This window comes from Phaethon aethereus (genome assembly GCF_964289735.1).
Source record: "Phaethon aethereus genome assembly, chromosome: 3".
NCBI lineage: Eukaryota > Metazoa > Chordata > Aves > Phaethontiformes > Phaethontidae > Phaethon > Phaethon aethereus.
The window spans coordinates 118,467,555-118,493,419 of NC_138576.1; the positions used below are offsets into that span (position 1 = coordinate 118,467,555).

The 25,865-nt window shown below is 39.5% G+C and overlaps 1 protein-coding gene across 1 annotated transcript in view; it reads left to right on the top strand.

Annotated features, from left to right (window-relative positions):
- Positions 1–25,865, top strand: part of EHBP1 (EH domain binding protein 1) — a gene marked incomplete at its 5' end in the record, with an annotated part of 230,829 nt that overhangs the window by 166,488 nt on the left and 38,476 nt on the right. Inside the window, 5 exons of the mRNA XM_081998215.1 lie at positions 10,972–11,119; positions 18,266–18,382; positions 21,621–21,745; positions 24,377–24,515; positions 24,666–24,772. Coding sequence (XP_081854341.1) covers positions 10,972–11,119; positions 18,266–18,382; positions 21,621–21,745; positions 24,377–24,515; positions 24,666–24,772 — 636 coding nt within the window. The remainder of the gene's footprint in view (positions 1–10,971; positions 11,120–18,265; positions 18,383–21,620; positions 21,746–24,376; positions 24,516–24,665; positions 24,773–25,865) is intronic.

A 25,865-nucleotide genomic window follows, 5' to 3' on the forward strand; every position in this document is an offset into this window, starting at 1 on the left:
CTGTGATTGAGGTGGTAATGTTCATTCGTTTAAGGAAATACTCCCAAGTTATTTCCGTCTTGTTTTTCTTAAAAACAAAGAGAGAAAACCTGATCTTTATTAATTAAACATCTAACATTAATTTATTGAGGTGTAGGACTTTGCAGATGGCAACCTTGCTCTTTTAATATTAATTGGAAAATATTGATTGAAAAAAGACTAGCCTGTCATGCTGATAATTGTGACCAGACTTAGATATGATCACTAGATCTCCCTGAGATTACAAAGAAGCAGTTACCATCTAATTGGTAAAAAGATTGAACATTATTTTGGTAATCCCTGGGCTTTGGTAACTTATTCCCTGTTGTTCATTTATATATCTTGTCTGTATGCCACTATGAAGTGGTTAAATATGGTTTAAGCTGATAACACTATGCTGTATAGTATTTACATTTCATGAGTGTTCCAAGTTTTATAGGTGTTTTAACAATATACTTTTCTTTAAATGAAGGTTAGACCTGCTGACTGAACACTTCAAAGCCACAACTGAACTGATACTTACTTCTTTATAACGACATGCTAAGGTTGAGATAGCCTGATCTCATTTCCTTGATGGCAAGAACAAACAAGTTGTTTTATTTAACGTTACTTAATACATGAAAAATAAAAATAATATGTAACTTTCCAAGAAGGTTCTACATCTTTTGGCTTTATATTTGATCTGTTTAAGCACTTTCTTACTATGAAGTTGTGATATTTCACCGTACAAAAATACTGCTATAGACAACTCCCTGAGGTAGCGGGGAAAATAAATCAATTAGTGCAAGTAAACTAATTTCTAAGAAGAATTAGTATGCACTGTCAGTTTTATACCAGGAGGGATTTCATGAATAAAGTGTAGCCTTTGATAATGCAAGATAAATGTTATGCAGTTTGAGTTTTAGATATAAATGCTTGAGATTCTCAGCTGAATTTTATTGCTGTTATTTCCATAAGCTGTAAGTATTTACACCACTTTTAAGCATCTGGCCTAACTGTGTAAATATGTGGTGGTTTATTATGTGGAAGTAAATTCAAGGTGTTGCATAGTCTGCAGCCATAACGTTAACTTGCACGCTCACAGAAAATAGGCTGTCGGTTTATTAACTGAATTTTAAGATTGTCTGAAGAACATTTGTTCAAAAACTTAAGCATCTTCTGTATAAATATTAGGCAAAAAAAGGTCTCAGCGTTGCAGAGCTCCCCCTTTGTGCACGAAGCGAGACCTGGGTTTCTCAGCATCTGGAATGCTCTTTTTCTATCGCTGCTAATAACTGGACGTTTTCTGTGTGGATGTTCGGTACACGCTGTTGTGAATCCCAGGACGATATCGCCATTACTTAAAGCTGTGTTTTGCATTGCCTATTCTGTTATTGCTCAGCATGCACAAGGGTAGAGTTAAAATCTTTATTCATTTCATTTAAAAATGTTTCTTTTGTTCTCCTTATCATGTTCTGGCTTTCCCAAGGATATATGCCTTGAACGAAAAGTCACATGTGCATTACTAATTGTGTGCCATTGTATTTACAGTTCCTAGTGGTGGCACTGTGAAGCTACTAATTCTTTTGCTTCACTTGATGTAAAATAATCTGAGTGTCTTTGATAGCAGTGAAACAGTATTAATTGTTTTGTACATTTCTTGGTCACTCTTCTTAGGTGGTCTTCATAATCTATTAGAACTTTCAGCCAGATTTTTGTAATGTCATGCCTCCAGCAGTGATTAAATTGGTAATTAATGAACAGTCCTTGGCAACATAAACCACATCCCGTTAATTTTCCCTTTTGAGTTTTTAGAAGTTGTCGTCTCTGTCAGAAAGCATTGCGCCACCTTGCTACGGCCCCTTGGCATGAAACCACAACGGCTTGATTTTTTGCAGCCATTAGTAGATCAGAGCAGTAATTTCACAGTATTTTGGTCAGGGTAATTATAGTACCAAGTACCGAGTAGAGTTGGGAATTCACACAAGAAGTCCAGAAATACCAGGTGAGCTTCCTTGTGTTCACTGGGACGTTATGATTAGTTTAATTGGGCTTTGTTTGATTTCAGCCGCGGAGACTCTTTCTGCCACGGCACTGCAGCCACTTTCCACTTTAGTGTTTCTGACCTGCCTTGACAGGAACTGGTGCAAAAATGAACTCTTTGAAGTGGGACTCTTTGGAGAGGGCAACTGAAAAAGGGGAAAAGTGATCTGTAAATAGTTTACTGTAGCAAAGCTCAAAACTGGACCGAATACCCTGTGTTTTGCGGGTGATGTGATTCAAGTTCTTTTACACTTTCAGTGGGAACGGATAATATTTCTGCTGTGCTCGTGCGAATGTTTAGTAAATTACTGCATTTTAAAATGCAATCTTTTTTTAATCGCTGGCTTTTATTTAGCACCTGCTGTTCTGCCTTCCTTTGGAGATACAGTCGTTTCTCCCACCAGAAATGCTGCGAAGCATCTCTTTCGTCCTGCAAACAAATCCGGGCGAATGCATTAATGAGACTGCAGCTGCACTTAGTAGTTCACATGTCACAGAATAGTAGGTAAAGGCATTCATCCTTCAGTGACTGACTATAGGTGTAGCAGCCTTCAGCAGTACATTGTGCACATTAAAGTTTAAATAGTCACTTGCCTGTTGGCTTCTGAATGAAAGGACTGTCACTGGTCACTTCTCTTGAAGCCTTAATGAAACCAAATAGTTTGCTACGAGTTTGGGCCTAACCATTGGGGTGTTTCATGCAGTCTTGTCAGTTGATGTTCATGAATTGACTTGAACAGAGATCAAAGTGTTTCTCAAAATGGAGAAGCGGGGAGAGAGACAGCTCCTTCAATTGCACCACAAGAGCTAATCAAGCCATCAGTTCTTTATGCACTCTGCGTGCCTTTAGAATTTAATACCCAATGGTTTGTCAGGACAAATTGAAATTCGGGGGCTTGGGGCGGGGGAGAGGGGGGTCCCTCCTTAGCCCACTGCAAATAAAATACGTGCTTCACTCTTCCGGAGGCTCGTTTTGATAAATTTTATAATTTAATGTAAAACTGCGATGTTGATTAAATATTTGGGGGTTGGGAAAAAAAAGTGAATATAAAGGATTCAATGGGCATTATACGCCTTAGCGCTGATTAAAGATCTAGGTTTAAAGTGAAAGAGAAACTAAACTCAGCATGATTTTTTTGTTTCTTTGATTGCTAATGAACTTTCTTGCTGAAACATTTTAAATTGGATTCAGAAGATAGTTTTTTGAGTGTCAGTTAAAACAAAGTCATGTGAAAATGCCTCTCTCTCCCCCTCCCTTCTTCCCTCCCTCCCTCTCTTTTTAATTGATATGATTTAGGCAGAGGAAAATAGTAAGGGGGATTTTTCTATTGCAGAAGCAATTTTTAAGGGATTTAGTCTTATTTAGCCTGAAGGTCTTCACACTAATGAGAGCACTTAAGTTACGTCCAGGCGTTGATTAGACAGCTCATCTATCAACTGGAGCATGAGAATTTGTATTTTAGGTACCTTTAATACATTATAAATGTATATGCTTTTTTGTATTACTTTAGACTTTATTTTCCACAAATGTTTAATTACCTTCTTTCACATCCAAGGTGGCTGTAATGCAGCTGACAGAGCACAAATGGTAACAGGGAAATACTCTATATTTGATGAGAAATAATATCAAAACTGTATCTGTAGAAATTGGTGTGCTGAATGCAAATCGCTACCCAGATACATTCCTTACACTGCCACAAGCCCCCTTAAAGTCTAAACACATTTATTAACAGAATGCAGAATTTTATGTATTTAAAAATGCCCAACCACCCACCTCCACCCCTGCAAATTGTGAACACACTCTCTGCCTGTAGGTTTTTCTGCAGTGTTTAAAACACAATAGTGTCCTAATTATTTTCTGAGCCATTCTGAAAAGTACAGCTTTTGTAACTTTTTGACATTTCAGGTTTTAAAAAAAAAAAATTAAAACGTTGCCACCAGCTTGCACTATGAGCTGTAATAACAGTTAAAAAAGCTTTCTGAACTATTTGACAAGATTTCTTAGTGCTGAGGCCATATGCTGTAGCCTTTAAGCTATTTCTTCCTATCAGTTTCATTATCACCTGCCTCTGAGTCTCCAATATCATCAGTAAGCACATGCAGAATCATAATTATGCCATGTACAAGTTCTTTGATAACATGTACAGTTTTCTTCTTAATTCTTTATCAAATGCATTGATCGTGGCATGTGTGCATTGATCCAGGTCCACCATCTGGCTGTGTGTGATAAGCACAGTGGCATCTTTGCATTTCCACTGTCATTCATTGCGCTACAATTTGGCTGCAGGGGAGTAGTGGCTGGGATTAGCCCTGTTCTGCTACTTACTTGCATTTTAAGTTGACACCTCTACAGCGGCTCAGACCACATTACAAACTGAAACACATACGCACGACTTAGTGATGTGACACTCCTCAATAAGCTTACTCCACTAGCTACTCAACAATCTGTAATTGGATTTGTAGGAATAACAGCAAAAGATTTCCTAAGAATTGCTGGGGACAGAAGGTGAAGTTTTCTCATTATTGGCAAAAGGCTAGGTATAGATCCTAGGCGATTGGTATTTTCCATTAAAAACAAGCTGCCAGCAGTTTGCAGGACATTTTCAAAAAAAACCCCAGCAAAATAGGATCCAGGGAGGCATAGGGTTTGCACTTGTTCTGTCCATTCTCATCACATGGGAGTCAACTGGGATCCCGCCACCTTCCCCCGAAAATTAAGGAAAGGGCAGTGGGGGAGAGAAACAACTTTCGGAGGCGCCCTGCAGCCCGCTCTGCTTTGTTCGGCTGGGAGTGAACTGGGAGCATTCCTCAGGAGGGCACGTCCTCCTCCCTCGGCACGGGGTTGCCCGCCCGAGAAGGAAGCTTCCCAGGATGGCAGTCTGAAAGATGCTGCTCTCCAGCTTACGCATCCCACGCACTTGCCAAAAGTCTTTGTTTCATAACGCCACTTTTTTTTTTTTTTCAATTATAAAGTCAAGTTTACACAAGAGAAAATCCCTTAAGTGGGGCTCGATGAATGTTGACTCCTACAATGAGTAAGCAGCTTCTTTAACTTTTGTCTGTAACTCGACTGTGCACAGAAAATACCAGGTTTAGACTATTGATCTCAGCTTGGACATTATGCACTTCCTGGATGATGGCACTATTTCAGAATATTTCTCAGTCTGCATGCTTGAGACTCTGTTTGTGGGTAATGCCAATAGCATTGACAGTCACGGTGACAGGCGTAACAAGCTTCTGCATCCCGACGCCTTAGGTGATTGTTGTCCTTAATTATACTTCCCCGATGAGGGAGAGCACAAACGTGCCTAAGCAGAAAAAATTCCAGGGAAGAAGTTAGCGGAGGGCTTTGTCGCTGCTTTTGGTTTAGGTCGACTTTCTCGATGATCTTTCTTGGGAGCCCCGTCAGTAGGGAAGGCTGCCCGCGCATTGTTCACCGGGAGAGCGCCTCGCTCTTAGTGTCGGTGCAGGCGAGCGAGAAGAGGGGGAAAAGAGAGAGTGTCTTTGGAATTGGATATTTCAGCCTGTCCTTAAAACTTGCCGTAGAGCCAAGTGCAGTGCGAAATAGAAATGCTTGCCTTGATTGTCGCGTAGATGTGCGGCTCCTAAAGGGTTAAATGGGTTAAATCTTATTTATCTGAGCAGAACTGCAGGGCTGTTTTTGCAGAATGCTCTAGCACAAATACCTATGGTTCACTTTGACGTTACAATTTTTTTGTTGGTTTCTTTACTTTAAATACTTGAACTGTTAGACCTTTTACTTTTTTCTCTGAGAAAGATGTATTTGTACCAGATTAGAAAAGCTAAACTGTTTCTTTACATTGAATAATCAGCCTGTCATGACAAATCTATCTCCTTCTGCATGAGTAGGTGCCAGTTTGACTAGCTTCTTTTAGGCTCACACTGGGTTTTAAGCTGGATCCATGTGCATGACTGGCAGTGCATTTGTTGGGCCAGATCTAAGGAGCCAGAGAGCGTTCAGCTCCTTTTTGCCTACAAAAGAGCAGCCAGACAACCAGCAAGAGGCCTTGGATGTAGCACAAGGTGATACTTACTTAGTCAGCCTTTCTTTTTTTGAAATATATATTTTTTTCATTCAGTAAACTAAGAGTTTCTCAATTTCACAATGACACGAGGAATTAAATTATCAATGGATTGTTTTTCTACAGCCAGCATTCGTCACACCAGCAACAGCGTACCATGTGAATTGTAGGTTTTCCAGAACAACATGGTTTATACTAAAAAAAAAAAAAAAATTAAAAATTGCTGGCTAACATTTCTTTAAAAATACCTCCTAGGTTTAAGGAGATGTTTTCCATTTTACAGCCACACAACCCCATTTTATTGTGAATTTGGGGGGCTTTTTTTTCTTAAAGGGGACAGGTTTGTTAAGACATTGTTTGTGATTCTTAGGGTTTTAGACTTTGGGCTACTTCTGGTTTCATTCTGTCTTGCCTCATTAGTCCATCAGTGCCTGCTTTTTTATGCAGTCCACTGCTTCTTTATGACAAGTCATTTGATACTTTTTGTGATATACATTCATGAAAAAATATTTTCAAGCTACATACAGTTTATTGGTAGTAAGGCAGCTGATGTAGGCGCCAGGCAGAAGGCAGAAAATATCCAAGGTGTTTATGACTTTCTTTGCTGACCGTTTCCTATGATTTGAGTAGCCACAGAAATCCAAAGCCAATGCACTTTTATTTATGTCGCGTGTTCCCTGCTTAGCAATTCATATTTTGCTCGCTACCTGTCTATTTTGAGCTGTTCTGAAACGGTAGTAGAGACCAAACATAAATGTGGTCCCCAGGGTGATCAAAGATTTAATCTGACCAGATGGGACAAACTTGAGAAAGATTTTGACTTTCCACTCTGGTTTGCAACAAGAAAGGCTGATTTTTTTTTTCTCCCGTCCTTTCTTTGTTAGAAAAGGCAGAGATCAGGCCATCCCTAGAGAAATGAGCAGGTGTGGCCATTTACAAGCATGTCTGGTTATATTATAAACTAACATAAGAAAAGTTTGAAATGGTTTGAAAAGATCTGCTAAACAGTTTTAATGTTTCATCCCAAATCCTATTTACTCAAACAAGAGCTGATCAAGGTCACAGTAAAACCCAGCCTGCCCAAACCTTTAAAGCTCGTGTAATTTTTTTTTTTTTTTTTTTTTAATTCTGTCTTCTCTACTAACCGAATAGGTACATTTTGGTAATCCTTGCCTCTGGACAAGCACAGAAGTCTTTTTCTTTCTGAATGGCTAATAACAGAGCCGTTCTTCCTGTCTAATGATGAAAGAGGTGGCAGTCAAGTTCTTTCTCTTAGATGTACTGGGAACTCAGGGCAGACCATGGACAATTTTGAAACCTACAGCTACGGGAATCGCTCCCCCTCATAGGTACAATTCTGGTTTAATTTTGTTGCCCTAGAGTATCGCTAATTTACCACTTCCCCCCCCCCCCCCCGCCCCAGTCTATGGACACGATAAAGAAGTTTCTTTTTTAAACATCAAATAAATGCAGCTCACGGGATTATATTTTTTTATAGGGAGAGGATAATATGTTATCAGACTTCTAGTGTAAACTTGGTGTGGATCCTCCCAAAATTCTGCCAAAAGACGACTGAAAATCCCTGGCAGAGGTTGTGGGGTTTTTTTGAAAATGCAAGAAGTTGCAGAATTTTTATTGATTTAAGGAAGTGGGTTTTATGGGGTTGGTTGGGTTTGGGTTTTTTCCCCTGCAAGACTCCACCACTCCCAATATTTTACTGAGTTGGTCAGCTCTCAGCTTCTGCCACCGCCGAGTGACATCGCTGGCCGGGTAATGATCTCAGAAACTGCCCCACCAGTGTTTCGCATTCGAATTCATCTTCCCAAATCCACGGCATCATTTTTGGCCAAAGTAACGTCAGTCATTGCTGTCTGCGGTGAGTACAAAAAGGACCCCCTAATGGCAGCCATTTTTATTTGTTCCTTAAGATCCAAAGGCTGCTGAAAGAACAATTGGATAAAGTTGAGGATTGGAGAAGCTTGATTTTCTTGTTCCAGTGAAATGAAACTCCCGTCCTTTTTTTCTTCCCCTTCCCCTTCAAAGCTGGAGTCTGCTAGGGGGTTGTAGCTGTGTCAAAGCCGTTGGGATGCCACTGCTGATCACTTTAATTACTGGGACTAAGGAGGATAAAATTAAAAGTAGCACCATTGAAGCAGTGGAAGAAAGCTTGCCGAGATGTCGGTGAACTGTGAAATATAAAAATTGCATACCAATACATTTTTATAGGAGGGAAACAAGGAATTACATTACATATTCTTGAAGAGTTTGTCCTTAAATGGTGAAGTTTTCCTCGCTGTGCATCCGCATGGCAGATCTTTAGACCATTACAAAGTAATTGGGAGGAAAATAACAGAGCAAACTTTAACGTCTCCTTGGCATGTCAGGCTCATGTCAGAGGCCGAAAGATTTTACTGAGTTTTCTCTTCAACTGTACAGGAAAAAAATCGCAGTATGTGTGTTTGCATGCTCCTTTCTTGGTGCGGAGCTTCTCTTCGTGTCTCCTTTTTTTTTTTTAATAGCTATGTTCATGCCTCTGTACCTCTCCCAAGCGCTTTCCTTTCCAACATCTAGGGAACTGATTTGCTGTTTAATTACTGTTTTGTACCTCGAAAGCTTAATCTACCTACTTTTTCTGCTCTGAGTTCCAGTGTTTCCTCTGCCAAGCTCAGTAACCGAAGGTTCAAATACCTGAATTGAATTTAAGCAAGAACTCGGCTGGTTTTTCTCTTATCCGCTGGTGATGATTGGCTTAATCAGCACAAACACAAGCCAGAATAATCTGTGTTTGCTTGGAGATCCCCGGGATGTTAATGACTATGCTAATAATTCAGGATACAAGTTCTCTTTCAGGAGGAGGGGAGAAAAGGAGAGGGGGGAATCAGCCTGCTCAGTTTAGGGCATTTTTGTCACAAACACTTAACTGGCCTTATTTTACACTACATATGTTATAGTAGATTAAATTGTTTGACGCTAAACCACATGGGAATCTTAATACAAATTTTGCACATTCCTTCTTAAAAGTCATTTAAATCAAAACCACAAGTTCCTCTATCCCGGGAATTACAAATAGTAGAGATTTGAGCAGGCTTATTTCATGTAAAATTCAATGTAATTAATGTTACCGAATACCGCGGGTCAAAATAAAGTTGGTCGCTGTGTCAGTTGGCTGCCTGGAAATGACATTAAGTTGATCTATTATCGTGCATAGGAGCAGGGGGGAAGCTTTCCAGTTGCCTTTCTAATGTGTACTTTACCAAATAAGTTTTTGATAGAACTGTTGCTCCGTGCCTTCTGGGAAGTTAAAGGGTGAGAAAGCAAACAAAGCCAGTGTGCCATCCCGCTGCCTTGCAGCGCCCAGGCAGAATTGCCTTTCCAGGGGAAGGACATTAGGAGAAAAGTAAATCGAGGCAATCTGATAGGGAATCAGGGTTCTGTCACTCAGAGACAAGATATTGTGCTGTGTCCATATACTTTGTTTACTGTAGGGTTTTATGAGTTGTAACCTGCCCATGCAAGCTGTTAATGAGGCTAAATCTTGCTGCTTGAGGATTGAATTACAGCACACCTCTGGGCTAATGGTTATAAACAGAAAAGTCCCATTAGGGCTGCATTCTGATTCAGTCATTTGCATTTTTTCTATTGTGCCGAGAACAATGCTGAGTAAATAGCTACAAACAAACAATTTACATGGAAATGGGTAAAATGTACCTAATTAGTATTTTGCGCTTGTTTTATTAATGATTGCTTAAACTAAATAGCACTTAGCAGCAGCTCTCACCAGCATCTGCAGGTGTGGGATGCTCGGTTTCTGGGTCGGTGGGAAGGCTGCCAGGACGGTTCTCCAAAATTAGGCAGTTTGTTATATTCCACTTGGTTCAGGTCAACTGCCCATACCTGGGTTTTTTTGTGGCCATTATATCAATGATACAAGCTTCTCGGCAGATTTGACTTGAAGCCAAACTCTTTGTTGCGCTTCTGAGCGTTTCTGATATTGAGGGGAGGGGGAAAACTTTGAAAAAATTGTATTTTTAAGGTGAAAATGGAAATTGTTTCCCTTATAGTTTAATGGATTCTTATAGATATGTTTAAACACGTATTTTTATTAATATTTTTTTAGTATGGTGTGTTAGTCTTTTCCAAAATTTCATGCTCTAGAACTTTACTCATTTATGTAGCTGAAATATTATCAAACTTCTAAGATAGTTACGAGCTTTAGTGGGACAGCACTATCTTGGATGGTTCCACTATGATCTCTTTAATGACTGACCAAAGTCCCACTAGTAGGACATTGTAAAGTGATGCAAAGTCTCTTCTGATCTGGCATCTATTGTTCTTTCATTAATTTTCATTATTTTGTTTTTTAAAAAAAAAAGGAAAAAAAAAGAGATATATCCATTGAAGTCAAAGGATTGGATTCCTTTCCATGCCTCAGATTTGATGTCACATTACGCTTTGAAGTCAGCTGGGTGATTGGAGTAACACTGGCTTCTTATGTCAGTTCTATGAGAGAATATTACTCAAACAAGTAATTCAATTTAGTAAAACCAGTTCTATAGCCACGGTGAAACTTTTTGTAGTTATTACTTTGAGACGGAGGTGTCTGAGGATTTTCATCAAGGTATTTTTATAGAACATAATTTATAAATGCTTTAAAATTGCAAGTAATTAGGTTTCTAATGCATTAATAATTTGGGGAATGCTTTAAAAAAAACCTGATTCATGGATGTCTTTAAAAATTGTGGTGTGACACCCAACTGATATCGAGCATCCTATTTATAATGTGGGCCAAGCACCATGCTGTAAACCAGTTACTATCATGATGATCAGATTGAGAATGAAATTGCATTTCTGTCAATTACTGAGTTGGCAACTGTTCAATATATCTTAGCAGCAAGATGAAGAGCGGCGTCGGCAGCTGAGAGAGAGAGCTCGTCAGCTAATAGCAGAAGCTCGATCTGGAGTGAAGATGTCAGAACTTCCTAGCTACAGTGAAATGGCTGCAGAAAAGTTGAAAGAAAGGTCAAAGGCATCTGGAGGTGAGCTGCGGAACCTTGTATCTTATTCCTATGGCAACCTAGAAACCAGAGACTTTTTGGGTGTCACTTTTATTCACACTTCAAAATGTGTTGTTTTTCATCAAGTGCATATATCAAAAGACTTAGCTGTAGATGTTTCCTAAATCAGCGTTGTGTCACTTAAATTCCATCAATTAAAAGAAAAGCACGTATGTGACTGAAAGAAAAAGATGTTATGCGAATGAGTAGCTCATATTGGCCTATTATTTAGAGATTTATCATTACCCACAGTTTTTTAGAATTTTATGATTGTTGGTTAAAATCCCTTATATTTTTATGTAGGAGCATGGACATGATTTGGGGGGGAAACAACATTAGAAATACTTAAGAAACTTTATTTTCTATTAATTGTGTTCCAAAAACTGCTTGGGAAGAGAATTTTAAAGGTGGCCCACAGGAGGTGAGGGCACCAGCCTTTTGATTTTAAATGGCAGTCTTTTGACATACCACTTGCCTTTACAGGTTTTGAGTTGTAATATTGCTATAATGTTATTAAACTGACTTTGAAATGTCATTAAAATTCATATACCTGCCAGTGCTACGAGATGGAGTAATGTAGTGTCACTCAAACTCAAATGGGTGCTGAGCACACGTTTCAGTACAGGCTTCTTGCTCTTTTAGTGTCTTCTACATATTCTGAGGGGAAATTGTGTTTCCTATACTAACATGTAATTGTAAGCCAAAGTGTCAGGGAAATCCAGCTTTACATTCACAATGCATGTAGATTCAACAGCAGTATTTTTTTCTTCTCTACTACATATACTTTTTTTATGCATATATATTTAAATATAGTCTCTTTGCACCCTAAACCCTACACTTCTTTTCCATTTAACACCAAAGAGAAAAGCAGTTATTTGTACATGTCCCTTTGGGTCTGGTCTTCACTTTTCCTTTCTTTGCCCAGTAAACCAAGCTTGCCAACATAACTCTCTTTCATGATAAATAGGGAAATTACATCCTTGATGGGGAGGGAGTAAGGCAGGCTGAGCAAAATGGCACAGTACTTGTATATTAAGTAGACTATGGTGTTCTTCATCCCTCTTCACAATTTATGACTCCCCATCCTTACGTTACTCAGTTACTTCCTCCTCACTGTTTTATCTTGCCTGTACATAGCTCTTTCTGCTATCTCTCCCCTCCAAGTAAGGTACACTTTCTGGGTATATCCTGAGTGCTCAGCTGGACAGTAGTTACGCTTTTTGTCACAGTAACTCACTTGTAGTGTTGCTAAATATCCCAGTATGCTGCTTTCAGGGATGTGGCCTTCCCTTGTTCATATTTTCCTCTGAATTTTGCCATTGCTCTTCCTGCCCTTTGTTCAGTTTATAAACAGTCTCAGAGGTAACTATGCACAATGCATATATATTAAAAAAAGATATTTATATATATAGATTGCGTATGCACTCAGAGAGTTTCAGTGTTTAATAACAGGAGGAGACAGTATCAATACTGATGACAACTTGTATATAAAGTTATCGCCACTATACTTGTTGAGTTTTATCCAGTATAACAATTTCGCTGCTTTCTACTTTTGCATGTGCTTTGAGTGATCTCCTTGGTTTATGTTTTCTACCTTGATTTTTCTTTGTTCATACAGTAGTTTGGCCAAGCTATCTGAACTTCTCTTGGACTTCCAGTTTTCATTCCCTGTCTCCTTTTATTCCCCTTTGCTCTTTTCATGTCAACGTGCATTTTATAGCACTTCCTTCTGCTTATTCATTCTCAGAAAGCTTTCCTTATTGCATGTCTTCCATATACTTCTACCACACTGCTGGTAATGTCAGGTGCCACATTAGGTCTCCACTCAAGAAATTCAGCCTTCTAAAATGGAGTAGTTCTATGAAATGGTACCAACGCTTTATAAACCACATAAATTACAATTATTTCTGGGTTTAGTCTTTTTCATGTTTTGATTTCCACCAAAAATTAGGGTTTAATAGACAGTCTCCTTATTACAACTTATTATTATGCACCAGCGCTTTATAAACCACATAAATTACAATTATTTCTGGGTTTAGTCTTTTTCATGTTTTGATTTCCACCAAAAATTAGGGTTTAATAGACAGTCTCCTTATTACAACAGGGTTCTGGATATTGCCCCTGACTGCATTCACTTGTAGTAGGTTTTTTTCTGTGTATAGTCCTGCATTCTCTATATAATACCCAAGGCAAGCTTACAGTAATACATCTTCCAAGCTCTCTTGTCCATTATGCTGCCTTAATATCTTCTCCTGCACTGATTGCTACGTTTTAATTTACAAAAAGAGAATATACCAAATCATTTTCCTCTCTCTCAATTAAGTTACTCTAGAAAAAAGTGACATTTCAGCTTTGGGATTTTGGAGTTTTTAAAGACTAACTTCTTGCTCACTTCTTTCACTGTTCCTGTGTGCTCATTAAGAGTTTCATGCTTTGGCACTGGTGCTACACTCTCTGTTAAAAGGCTTTATTTAATAATGGGTCTGAAAAACTCAAACAGCTATAGCAAGTTCAAACTTTCCTGGATAAGGAGCATCCTTTTCTACGAAATCTAGTCTTTTTCATAAGTTATTTGGCATGTGAGACAGAAAATACTTCTTCCTGCCAACTACCAGAGGGTTTGGGATGGCAGCTTCAAATTTATTAGATGTCCTACTAGCTTCAGGCTGATAAGCAGATGCCTTGAGATGGGTCCAGGGATAGTATTGTGATAGGAATCCAAATATCCTCCCTTTTCCCAGCAGCAACGGGACAAAGGAATTGACATCTTATCTAGGCATTGTCCCCATGCAGTGGAACACCCGTCTACTCTTTTGGGATTTGGGTAGTGTGTTTTCTTTACTCTGGCACATCTCCATCCTTTATTTGAGACAGTGTCTTTGTGAGTATGTGGCTTGGATCTGGAGATGGTGAGTAAGCAGTGGAGGGAGGGAAGAATGGCGAGGACAGGGGGTAAGACAAGCATAGTGTGAAGAGGCTTTGGTGAAAAAAGTGCCAAAAATAGGCAAAACTGGGAGAAGAGAGTGAACACAAGAACGGCACAGAATAGAGATGTTGGAGGAGCAGGGAGGGAAAAACACAGGAGAAGCAGCATCCAAATGTATTATAAGACAAAAAAAGTTTTTGAAAATTTTGGAATTAATAACAAAAGCTAGAAATGCATACTGCATTTAAAAAACTTACCAAAGAGAACCAGCTGGCATTGCGTTGCACTTCTATGCTTAAAGTTTCAGGGTACATTACAGATTTTACTTCTGAGGCAATGATTCGGTGGGAATGTGCATGGTAGCTCAGGCTTACTCATCATGTTTAGTCTCCGATGCATAAGTCAGTGTTAAGTCCTCATTTTAATATTTTTTAACAGTATTTGTATCTGTTGGCAGTTACTGCTGTGCTTTCTTGTCCTGACATCTGATTTCTTGTACACTGAACCAGTATTTTGACTCTGCATTTCTTCCATTCCCCACCTTTTCTTCCTTTATTACTGTTCAGATGTTCTTGTCACATCCTGTAGCCTTAAAGTGAACTCTGTACCTGAAAGTAAATAAACTAAATATCTGAATATCCACAAGCTTGAAGGATTTCCCAGAGACAATCCTGGAGGATCTGCCCTAAAGAGCAAGTACTGTTCATGCAACTCCAGTGGCAGCCTACATATGCTTCTCCTGCTAATGGGATCCAACGTCCATCAATTCTTCTACCTCTCTATGAAAATAGTTTCTTTTTAATTTCATCTAGAAATTGATGCAGTCTGCTGCAATTCCTTCAGATGTGGACAAGCTTAAACCAACTCAAGAGAGTATCAGTTTAATCACAAATTAAGCCTGAGCCTAACCTGGATAGAAAGACAAATGAGCTATAAAATGCCTCTGGATCTTTTTTCCATCGATATTCTGGCATTTCCATTTGCTTCCAAAAGATTCTTATTTTGCTCTCTTCAGTCCAGACTGTGTAAGTAATGGTCAGTGCCATTTAGTTGTGGACTTAATCCTTTATCTTTAATTTTGTTCATTTCTTCATGACATAGTAGAGCTTTGCTGTCTTTCTAGGATCCACATTTACATACTTTTCAAGGAAGCAATTCTTTAGTACTCTTCTAAATACATGCCCTGGTTCTAGACCAAGTGCTTTAAGTTTTTCACGCTAGTAATTTCTTCTTTTCATGAAAGATATCTGTTATCTCTTCGTCATGTTGTTCCTTTTATCATTTATAATTGCAAAATCTTGTTGTAACATGCTCCCTAAACACATTTCCCTTTTTAATACACTGGAAGAATATTGGACTGGGAAAAAAAAACCTAAAGTGTTTAAAACAAGGAATCTGTAGATTTTTAAAGATACTTGAAAATTTCTGAAATTACTTCAAATGAATGCTTTTAATTGATTTTTTTTTTTTTTTTTTATAAAGTGTACATGTCCTGATAATTACATTCAGTCAAAGCCTGCCAACTTTAAATTAAATACTAGGTCAGGTCATTATCTGACACTAGGAACTGGTGTTTTTGACATTCCCATCTCTTTTGTTACCTAAAATGGTGGTGTCAAAGACAGTGCCTCTGATCTCATCTTGCTATATTAAATTAAAGGAAATCAAATAATCTAAGCATTCCCTTAGTATGCAGCAGTCTTAAATCCTGTCATCTTGTTTAGATTGTTTTGACATAACCAGCATCCTGCTGGATGACTGGTAGTTGTGAGCCGACCTTGTGAGCTGACTTCTTTGGGTGCTTTGGAAAGTCGTTGCTGCCTCTAGGCTCGAGGTGGATTTGGTTTCCCTCTGCCGCGGTGGCGTCCCTCTTTCTTTCTCCTCCACCTCTTCCAAATGTCCATGGCCCTTTGCTGCTGTTAGCCCAGTCATGCTTTCAGTGTGCCACCGCGAGCTCCAGGCTGCGTTTGAGAGTACCGTGGCCTGAGTGCCACTGAATTTCTCTTGACACCATCATGAAGATTTAAAACCTTGTGAGAAGTCTAGCTCCTTATTATAAAAAGTAGAGATGCTTTGAAGAAAATTCAAAACTTCAGAATTGTTGCTGTTGCTGCTTTACCATTCTCTGTTCTCTCTTCAGTCTGCTTTTTACCCCATCCCTTTCTCCATGATGATCACACTGTGCCCTTCTACTTTGTTCACCTACCTCTGGGCTACCTGGAACAACTAGAGTCCAGATCACAGAACCATCTGTGTGGACTTAAGTGGGAACAGAAAGGATGTCGCAGAGAGTCCTGAGTGTTTCTGCCCACCCAGTTGTATACCTGAAGCACCATCTGTCGGGTCCCAGGTCTGGTCGCACATCCTGGTTTGTCTGGGGAGAGATGTTTTTCTCCATCCATCTGGCTCAAGCTGGGGCAGTTTGGAAGAAAGCGGACTCTTCCAGGGACCATTGAGAATTAGTGGAGAGGAGCCCAGGGAAGTCATGGTGGTCAGCTGAAACAGAGGGGTCCTACTTCACGGATTGCTGCTCCATCATACACGCAACAGCTGTTGAATAAGACACTTGAAATGGAAACTTCTCTGCTCCTGTCTGTCGCAGCAAGAGATTTACCCTGAATTGGCAGAGGTCTGTGAAAGACATTGATTAATTACAGAGGAACTGAGGGAGCAATTGGTTAGAAGAGAGTAGCAGAGATACAAAAAAGTCTACAGGCTCCTAAAATGGGAATTACAAGGACTGTGGAGATAAAGAGGTAAAGAAAAGAAACAACGGTATGACCTTCGTGTCAGCAGTGTGGGCCTGAAGTGCAAACTTCATGTCTGGGGATGAAGTTTAGTGTCTTTCAAGGACAGATGACAAGTCATCAGCACCAATCCTGGTCCAAACTTCCCCAAACTTCTGGTATTCAGGATTATGGCATGCTGGTGCTATGTTTAGGATCCTTTTTGTTTATATGGCGTTTGAATGTACCAATGTCCTGTAATTGTAATTAGTATTTTTTCCTGTTGTGGAGTGTTTTAAAGTTCCTTTAGTTACTATACGTGTCTTCTTTCTGCAGCCTTCTCTTTCTTCTCATTTTTACACGCATGCATACATACCTAGGAAAAAAATGTTCGTATAAGTCTGAACAAGTGTAGATAGCGTTTGATATGAGACTTAAAAGTGAGTAAAAACAATGCAGCTACGTGCTTTGAAAGTAGTAATCTAGCTTTTATGGAGTTTAATTTCATTATATATTTGTATTGAAAAATGTGAGTCAGGATTTTTTCTGGGATCTGCTTCACAATTCAGCACTTGCTATGTGATATTCCTCAGGTTACTTACTCTTTCTGTGCCATAATTTACCTACATCACCATCATAATTGTAATTATTATAATCGCCTACTTCATAAAACATTATGGGGCTCATTTACAAGTGATATTCATAAGCTGCTCTGAGAAACTTGGTAAGAAGATCCCATAAAAAATATAAAATATAATTACAATTATTATTTTATTTAAAATGTTTGTAGCTTACAAACAATGCTGATTCAAAGCGGTGCAGTAAGGCAGCAATCTGTGAGTGTGCTCTTGCTACACCTGAGGTCAGCGCTTGCTAAGCGTGATATTCCAGGTGGTAGTTTTCCTCCTCGTGTCAGAAATGGTAGGAGACGCTAACACCTAAGCAGGATACGATCACCAGTCTGTGATATATTGTGCAAAGTAAGGAGCAGCAAGTCTCGCCAAGCTGGGAACTCAGTGCCCAGAGCTGCTGCCTTTCTCAAGAGACTGCAGCTCCCGAGTCCTTCCGTTGGCCAGGCCCATCCAAACCCACTGTATGCAGGCGCTGGCATTCATTCTGCATTATAGAGAACTGGGAGCCTAGGGGAAATGATTCTGACTCGAGTTATAAGGAAAAGCACGTGTGCTTTTCAGAGTTAGCCAGAGATTCAGCACAGAGAGCAGCCACCGCTGAGGCCAGACTCTGCCTTTATTGTAGCAGGAGTTTCCAGCAGAGCCCCCTGTGTGTATATTGAATTGCATCAGTTTAAAGATAAATCCATGAGTGGACAGAGTGAAATCTCCTTCCAGAGTTATTTAATGATTTGCATTTTTATCATAATTTAGCTTGTTCTCTAAACATTCTTTTTTTTTTTTTTTAGTGATACGGTGCATGTATGTAAGACAATACTAACCTTAATGCTGTATGTTCCTACAGATGAGGATGAGGATGATGATAATATTGAGATAGATACTAATGAGGAGGTTCCTGAATGCTCTGTTACTGGAGGTGGAGATGAGCTTACTAACCTAGAAAATGACCTTGATTCAACGGGTAATTTAAATAATGGCTATTTTGTGTATTTTGCATGACTAACACTCCATCATCATATAAGTACTGATGTGCTGCTTCTCTCTGTCATAGCTTTCTTCCTTTGTGCTTTTTCAGGTCTTTTAAACCCTAATGCATATTCTTTTTGAATATTTTGCATTCATGTTTAGTTGAAATTCAAAATCAGCAACAAAACCGTTATTTCCAACAATGGCAGATTTAAATGTCTCTTACTGTTTGATGGGGTAGGGGACCCCAGGCCAGATTTGTAAAGCAGAGCCGCCTGAAATCACCCTACCTGGATTGTCCCAGCAAAGCACAAGGTAGGCAGGCCAGAGGAGTGAGCAGTCGCGTTGGTGAGTACAGCTGCCACTCTATGCACTGATGTCCTGGTCCACGTGCTCAGTGAAGAGGAGCGAACATGTCTCTAGGTTTCTGTGTAGGCTTGGTATCCCTCCAGTTCCTTCTTGAGGACCAGGTCTTGTATTTATACCTTGCTGCTCCAGTGAGGACATGGAGGTATAAATTTGAACAAAATTAGTCCTATTTACTTTACAAAGTTCAAGTAATATATTTTTAATAAAACATTTTAAAGGCATTCATATTCTTGTAAGAATGCTTGTATAATCTTAGCACATGCTGATCAAGTAATAATAAATCATAGTAATGGTATTTCCCCTTTGAAAAATTGTCATTGAGCAGAACTGGAGTTCCGGTCCCTCCATAGATGATAAATATATCAGGATCTTACTAGGGAGATGCTTATTTAAAAAGGTGCTAGATCTTCAAAGACGTGAAGGTAATTGCCCATCAGTAAGGGGCTCCTCCACTCAGAGAGTTGCTGAAGGAGTTTGTTCTTTGTACAAGTCCGCCCGTTACCAGCGGCCCTGGGGCTTGTTGAGGGCCTCTTTGCAGTATGCTGCGCTTCTCTGCCAGCGCGTTTCTGCTCCCCGCACGTTTGCTCAAGCCTGGAGAAGTGTGGCGAGCACAGGACAGCATCGGGGTAAAGGCAGGACGGGAGGGAACTTCTTACAGCGTCCTCCGACTTGGTTCTGCCCATGCCGGCTGGACCCATGTTTTCAGCCCCTAATATCAAAAGACTTCATTTAGTGTTTGCTCTTTGTAAATTAAACCAACAATTATGTATATATAGTGCTTTCTTTCTAGTCTTTTTTTTTTTTGAATGTGAAAGATTTTAGTCATGTCTCTTCCTTTATTTGAGGATTTCCAAACACAAAAAAAAATATATTTAGTATTTAATATAGCTATATATATGTAATATAATACATTTCCAGCATTTGAATTAAACTAATTTAGAGCAGAATCCTGTCAAATAATTTTCCAGTAAATACTGGTTCATTTTAGGAGAAACAGAAAATCAGTAAATGAATATTTCTGTCGCATAGTGCCAGTGACCTACCAACATCTATTTTTATGGGGCTTTTTTCTTGAGAGAGACCTTCTCAGGGATACAAACCCACTACCCAATGCTTTATCTCCACCATGGGAAGACATTCTGGAAAAAACCTGGGACATCATTTTGCAGTTCAGTCTGCACAGGAACCAGAGGGACAAACGAGTAAGGAAGGGGATGGGCAATAATACAGAAAGCAGTCTAATGCTGTGATACAAATCAGTGTACAGATTTTGGTGGGATTCTGCCAATTCATACCAAGTTCTAATGAAGGCTGAATCTCCTGGGAGCACCTAAACACAAAACTGTAAAGGACATTTCACATTTGGGATCATTATGACCATCTTAATTTGTCCCCTGCTGAATCTTCGTCCCTCCCATCTCTCTCAAGAGGAGAAATTTTTCTTTTTAATTTTTACTGCCAGTTGTTGGTTTTAAATATTGCATCTGTCTGTGTTTGTCAGTACTGCTACCGTACGCTGCTGTGAATGCATCTGATAAAATGTGAACCTCTTATATCATAGTTATTACATGATGTTTATGTATAAACCCACGAGAATGTGCATGTACTTACATGTGAGCCTCAATTGAGGGCACCCTGACTGGGTGTGCCAGAGGAAAGGGAAACTATCCTTCGTCATAACCCAGCCCAGCCCATTGCTGCTGGAGGCAGGCATCATTTGACTGCCAGCATGCCAAAAATATTTTGGCTAACATGAATCGGAGTGCTCCAAACCTTGGAAAGAGCTGTGCGGCAAAACAGTCATGGCTCCACTTCCCACACCAGCTGGAAGTTACCAGCCTGCAGTGAAAAACTCAGGCTGTGCCTATAGAAAAACACAGCAGCTGCTATTTTCTCTGTGTTTGACCCAAGGCCCAGATGTACGTGCATAATATAATGCAGGTGATGCTGCATTCGCGCTGTTTCGGGGGCGATTTCTCACGTGGTGCTGCATGTAGAGTATGTCTGGGGGCTTCTGTGCCAGCGTTATTCTGCCTTCCTACCCAGGGTTAGCTCCATAAATTTGCGCTGTGGTTTGTTATTAACACCTTTCTCCTTATTATGTGTGTATGTGTAGGTAACTGTGTGTGTAGGTGTGTTACAAATTCATATAGTCAACGGTCACGTACAGAATGAGCATTATTGGGAGGTAAAATTCTCGACTCTTATTTCTTTGGGCTCTGATCCAAGTTGCTAAAACTGATGACAAAAAATTTTGGGGCTTTGGCAGACTTTGAATCTGTCCCTTCGACGCAGTTACGAAGGCATTTTACAGCTCTTCACGACTTCAACGTACTCTATAAATCATAGTAAATATTACTGGAAAGCTGTCTCTTTTGATACTGAAATTTTAACGCTGAGGAGCTGTGCCAAGGAGCCTTGGGATGAATTAGGAATTCATAAACTTAAGGGGTTATCAGTACTTAGAATATGCGATAAATTGTTATCTGTCATCATAAAATAAATGGCTCTTTAAGTGTGGTTTTCTACCAAAGTATAGGTATATACAGATTGGGAGTAACTTAAAGTAAACAATGTCTATTTTTTGTGGGTTTTTTAATCTGCTGTCTTCAAGAACATTTACTTGTTCAGCTGAGTGCTACATTTTTTTTTGGAGAGAGTACTTGGGCATTATCTATGTATGTTACACAAATCTACACCGATCCTAATTGCAGAAAAAAAATTTTCCTTCTAGTTTTTACTTTTTTAGTTTGAAATGATAGCAAAGTGAATGAAATCTACCTTTTAAATTGCTACATTGTTGTAGCAACTCTGCATTTAAATGCATCTCACTCTGTTGTATGTGGTATTTGCATATTTAGCAGAACAAAACAGTAAGTTGGTGGATTTGAAGCTGAAGAAGTTCCTAGAAGCTCAGCCACAGGTGGCAAATTCACTCTCCAGTGCTGCTCAGAAAGCTGTAACTGATAGCTCAGAGCAAGACATTAAGGTAAGTTTTGATTAATGCTTTTGTTTCAGTACCTGTGTGTTCCGATTTTGGGTTTGTACTTTGTGAGGAGGAAAATGATTTCTTATCAAATCCTTCACAGTAAGAAACACAGAAAATCTTCATGGCAGTGCAGTCGCATACTTTGCAATGCACTGGTTTTTTTCCTGTTGATTAATCAAAACATTTTCTTTTTTTTTTATCTTGATACTTGTCATGGGCATAACAGCAAGAGATATAAGGCACATTTCTCAGTTCTTATTGCTCAGGTTGTCACTTAAATCAGAAATACGGCACGGGCTCCGTCCTGCTGCTGGTGCTGACTTTAGTGGGAGCAGGATTGGACTCTCAATGATTTCCTTCCCTTCCAAGCCTGACACTCTGATTTTTCTCCATTAAAGTTAAGCCGTGGTACACTTTAAAGGCATACATACTTGGGTGCTTGACGACGAGTGCTTCTGAGAAAAACAGACACGTGTATGAGGTTGTTTTGCCTATTCTTAATGTTCACCACTTCAGCATAAAGTGCACACCAATCAATTTTCCATTTCGTTTTCTTAATTAGACCCCTTGTGTTCTTACTATTATATTTTTTTTAAAATAGTCCCTGTATGTCATTCATATCCCTATGGCTCTGGGGCACTTCCAGTTGGGTATAACTTTTCACCCACCTGCAGTCTGGGGGGAAAGCACTGCTGACTGAAAGGATTTCCTTCCCCAGATACAGAGATGCTTTGAAGTCCCAAAACAATGACTTTCATTGCTTTTCCCTTACACTGTCGGTTCCTATAAATTGGTGATGAAAGTGTGTGGCAGCAGCAGAGGACTTTCGGTCTCTATCTTTGAACAAAAGGAAGCCTGGATCAAGTCTGATTTTTGCGTTCAATTTAGCTTTCTGCAGTGGATTTAATGCAAAATGAAGCTGGCCCAAGAATAATACAATGGATTGAAAAGGCTAACTGAATTAGTGGGCTTAGAGGAATACATTTGTAAAGTGGCAGAAGTCCCCAGTCATAAAAAGGTTTCTTAAAATGGGATTTACTGGCTAATCACACTGATATTTTAGCATGTTGCCAGGCCTAAAAAATTAGCCGTGTTTGTTTATTTTGGTAAAGACTCTAGTTTAGGCTGTCAGATGGTTATTGTGCTAATAACAGAAAACCACCTTTTATTTAACCAGAATCATAACCACCCTATTAGTGCAGCTGAAAAGTCACCCAGAGTATATGAGCGATACTTTTTTAAGCTTAATTCGACAAATGACACACGGCGGGCTGCACCACATCTTAGGGTGATGTGGTATCACCTAACCTGACGAAAATGGCATTTCTGGTTATGAAAAGCTTCCATGAAGGAGTTGCTTTTGTTTAAGGTACTCCCACAAAAGGTGCAACTTCACAGTTTATCTCTGTGTACGTCTTTCTAAGGAAGAGTTAGAAAGCGGCATTCTAAGGAATATATGGTGTCCATCTGTTCTCATGGAGCTCCCGGCATTGAGGTGGATTTGTTTTTTAATAAAATGCAGTTTACACGTTTCTAAATGAGGCATTCTGTGTTTGTGGAAAAGGATAAACTGTTACCTTCCCTTGGGGATTGTGTATCCCCGGCCTCCTTGAGGCTAGAGAATAGGCCATTGGAGAACTCCCTCATTACCGATTGTCTCAATGCAGAGGAAGGGCAAAGTCTTGGTAGCTTTTGATAACCAGTTTCAGCATTCAGCAGGCTTAGCTATTAGTCATGCATCTTAGCCTTTCCCTATTTACTTTCAAAACACTTAATAAAAATAATAAAAGATTAGGTATAAAATGAAATATTTGTTTGGTACACAGCACCTCGGTATCTGTGGTTTCCACACGCTGCGGTGGTTCAGTCTTCTGGGATATTTCATGTTGATAGAACCATTTGAATTTGTTACCAGTATTAACATAGGAAGCCCTGGAAAAGATAATTGTAGTTTCCTTAGCTGTAAAGGGCTTACTTACAAATCTGGCTTTGGAAAGTTATAGCTGATGAAATGCAGTTCAGTGGGGTAGTATTATAATCCTACCTTTTAGCCTTCATCCAGCATTAGTGGTTTATCTCAATGGGCATAAAATTAGAAACTAGTTCTTCTTGTCATACAAGTCTGGGGGACTACAGAAAACGACAGATTTCTTTTCCGGGCAGGGACACAGGCTAAAGGCAACACGCTTTTAAAACGATACCAATCATGTTCAGGGGTAGAGACGCCGCTACTTGGCAGCAGCATGCACAGCGCTTAGCAAATCAAAGTTGCAAAGGAGTGATTTTTCGCTTAAAATCAGCATCGCTGGCAAATACGGGTCACGATTAATAGGTCTGGCTGTTAAATAAGTAGAGAGTCCTGCAGGAGGGTGCCCGCATAGCAAAAAGCCAGTCGTTGCCATCGCACATTAAACAAAAACAAAAAAACAAAAAAAAAAAGGAAAGTTAATCACTCCTCTCCTTTTTTTCCCGCAGCTGATACTTTCATCCTATGTAAACCGCAGCTCGAGTTGTGAAATCCTCTTTGCAAAAGCTGCGTCCTGTCCCCTCGCCGAAACGTACCTTTCGAATTCGTGTCTTCCCATTTGTAAACAAAAGAAACTCTTGTGTGTCTGGGTTTTTTCCTAGCAGAATGGAACAGAGGAACATCGTGCTGAGCGATTACAAAAAGCAGCAGAACGGTTTAGAAATCCCGTTGTGTTCAGCAAGGACTCTACCGTCAGAAAAACTCAGCTCCAGTCTTTCAGTCAATACGTGGAGAGCAGACCAGGTAGGAGAAAATATAAAACCTGTTTTCCCATCTTATGATTTAATAATATTTAACAATAAATATATGAAAACCCGATAATGTAAGTCCACATTTCAATACATAAATATCAAGCTTTATAATAATTTTACATGTCTTTCCCCTTTTTTCAAGAGATGAAAAGGCAGAGATCAATACAGGAAGATACAAAGAGAGGAAATGAGGAGAAGGCTGCGATAACTGAGACTCAGAGGAAGCCATCAGAAGATGAAGTGCTTAATGTATATTAATTTTTTGTCTGGTTTCATGATTGCTGATAATTCCAAACTGTATGTGGAAATAGTGCCTTTATTTGTTAAAATGAGATGTTAGGTTTTTTTAGATGTCAATCTCCAGTGCATTCAAAGCAGAGTGAGAGGGGTGCACTGTTGAATTAGTCTGCAGTGTGGTGATAATTGTCAGATAAAAAAAATGAATTTTTCAGAGTTCCACAGCCCCAGCTTCCTTGAGACATTTCCATCAGGGCACTTCCCATAAAGAGATTCCAGTATTGATCTACCGGGAGGATTTTAATTATTACAATAGCAGATACCGCAGAGCTGCAGTTAGAGGGAAGAGTCACATGAGACCTGCTAGAATTTCTCAGCCAACCCATTTTGTTGGCTTGGGTTAATGGGTGTTCAACCTTTCCATTATCCAGATCAGCCGTGAATTACTAGCTGAATGATGTTTGCATTAATATAATATATATGGTAATTTCTTCACTTAATTAACGGGGAGGTTCAGCTCAGTAGGGGTATGGGCTGATCATGTGTAAAATTGATTTGTGAGGGAAATATTTGATAGACCGCAGGGAGAAAGCTGGTTTTGATGGACAGCTGTGGGACAGAAGCAGGAAGAACAAGTTTTAACCTGAATTTTTTTTGTCTGAAAACACAACACAGCCTTTGATGGTGGTCATTTGTTGCTCTCCACAATTTATCTAAACACATTTGTCATTTTTGCCGAAGCAATCTAGAGCTGAGTAGGGATTTTGTACCGCTGTCATACCTACACCAAAACATCGAACTTTTTATAAGCTGGAGCTATTTTTAGCCCAGTTGTACTTTTGCAGAGCTGAAAAGGTCTGGCACAGTAAGTTCACATTATATATGCAGATGATACACATGAACTCTTGGGATATTTCAGCCTGACGCAGCATTTCTTTTCATCCTCTAATAATAATTGTTAACGATTATGCATGCTGACATTAGGGGAAGTTTTCATACTATTTTCAATTAATTATAGTTGATGAAAGGCAATATATTGCACATCACCTCAACTCTCCAGGCTGGGGTTTTATTTTTCATCAGGGACTGCTCTCAGGGAGTTTTG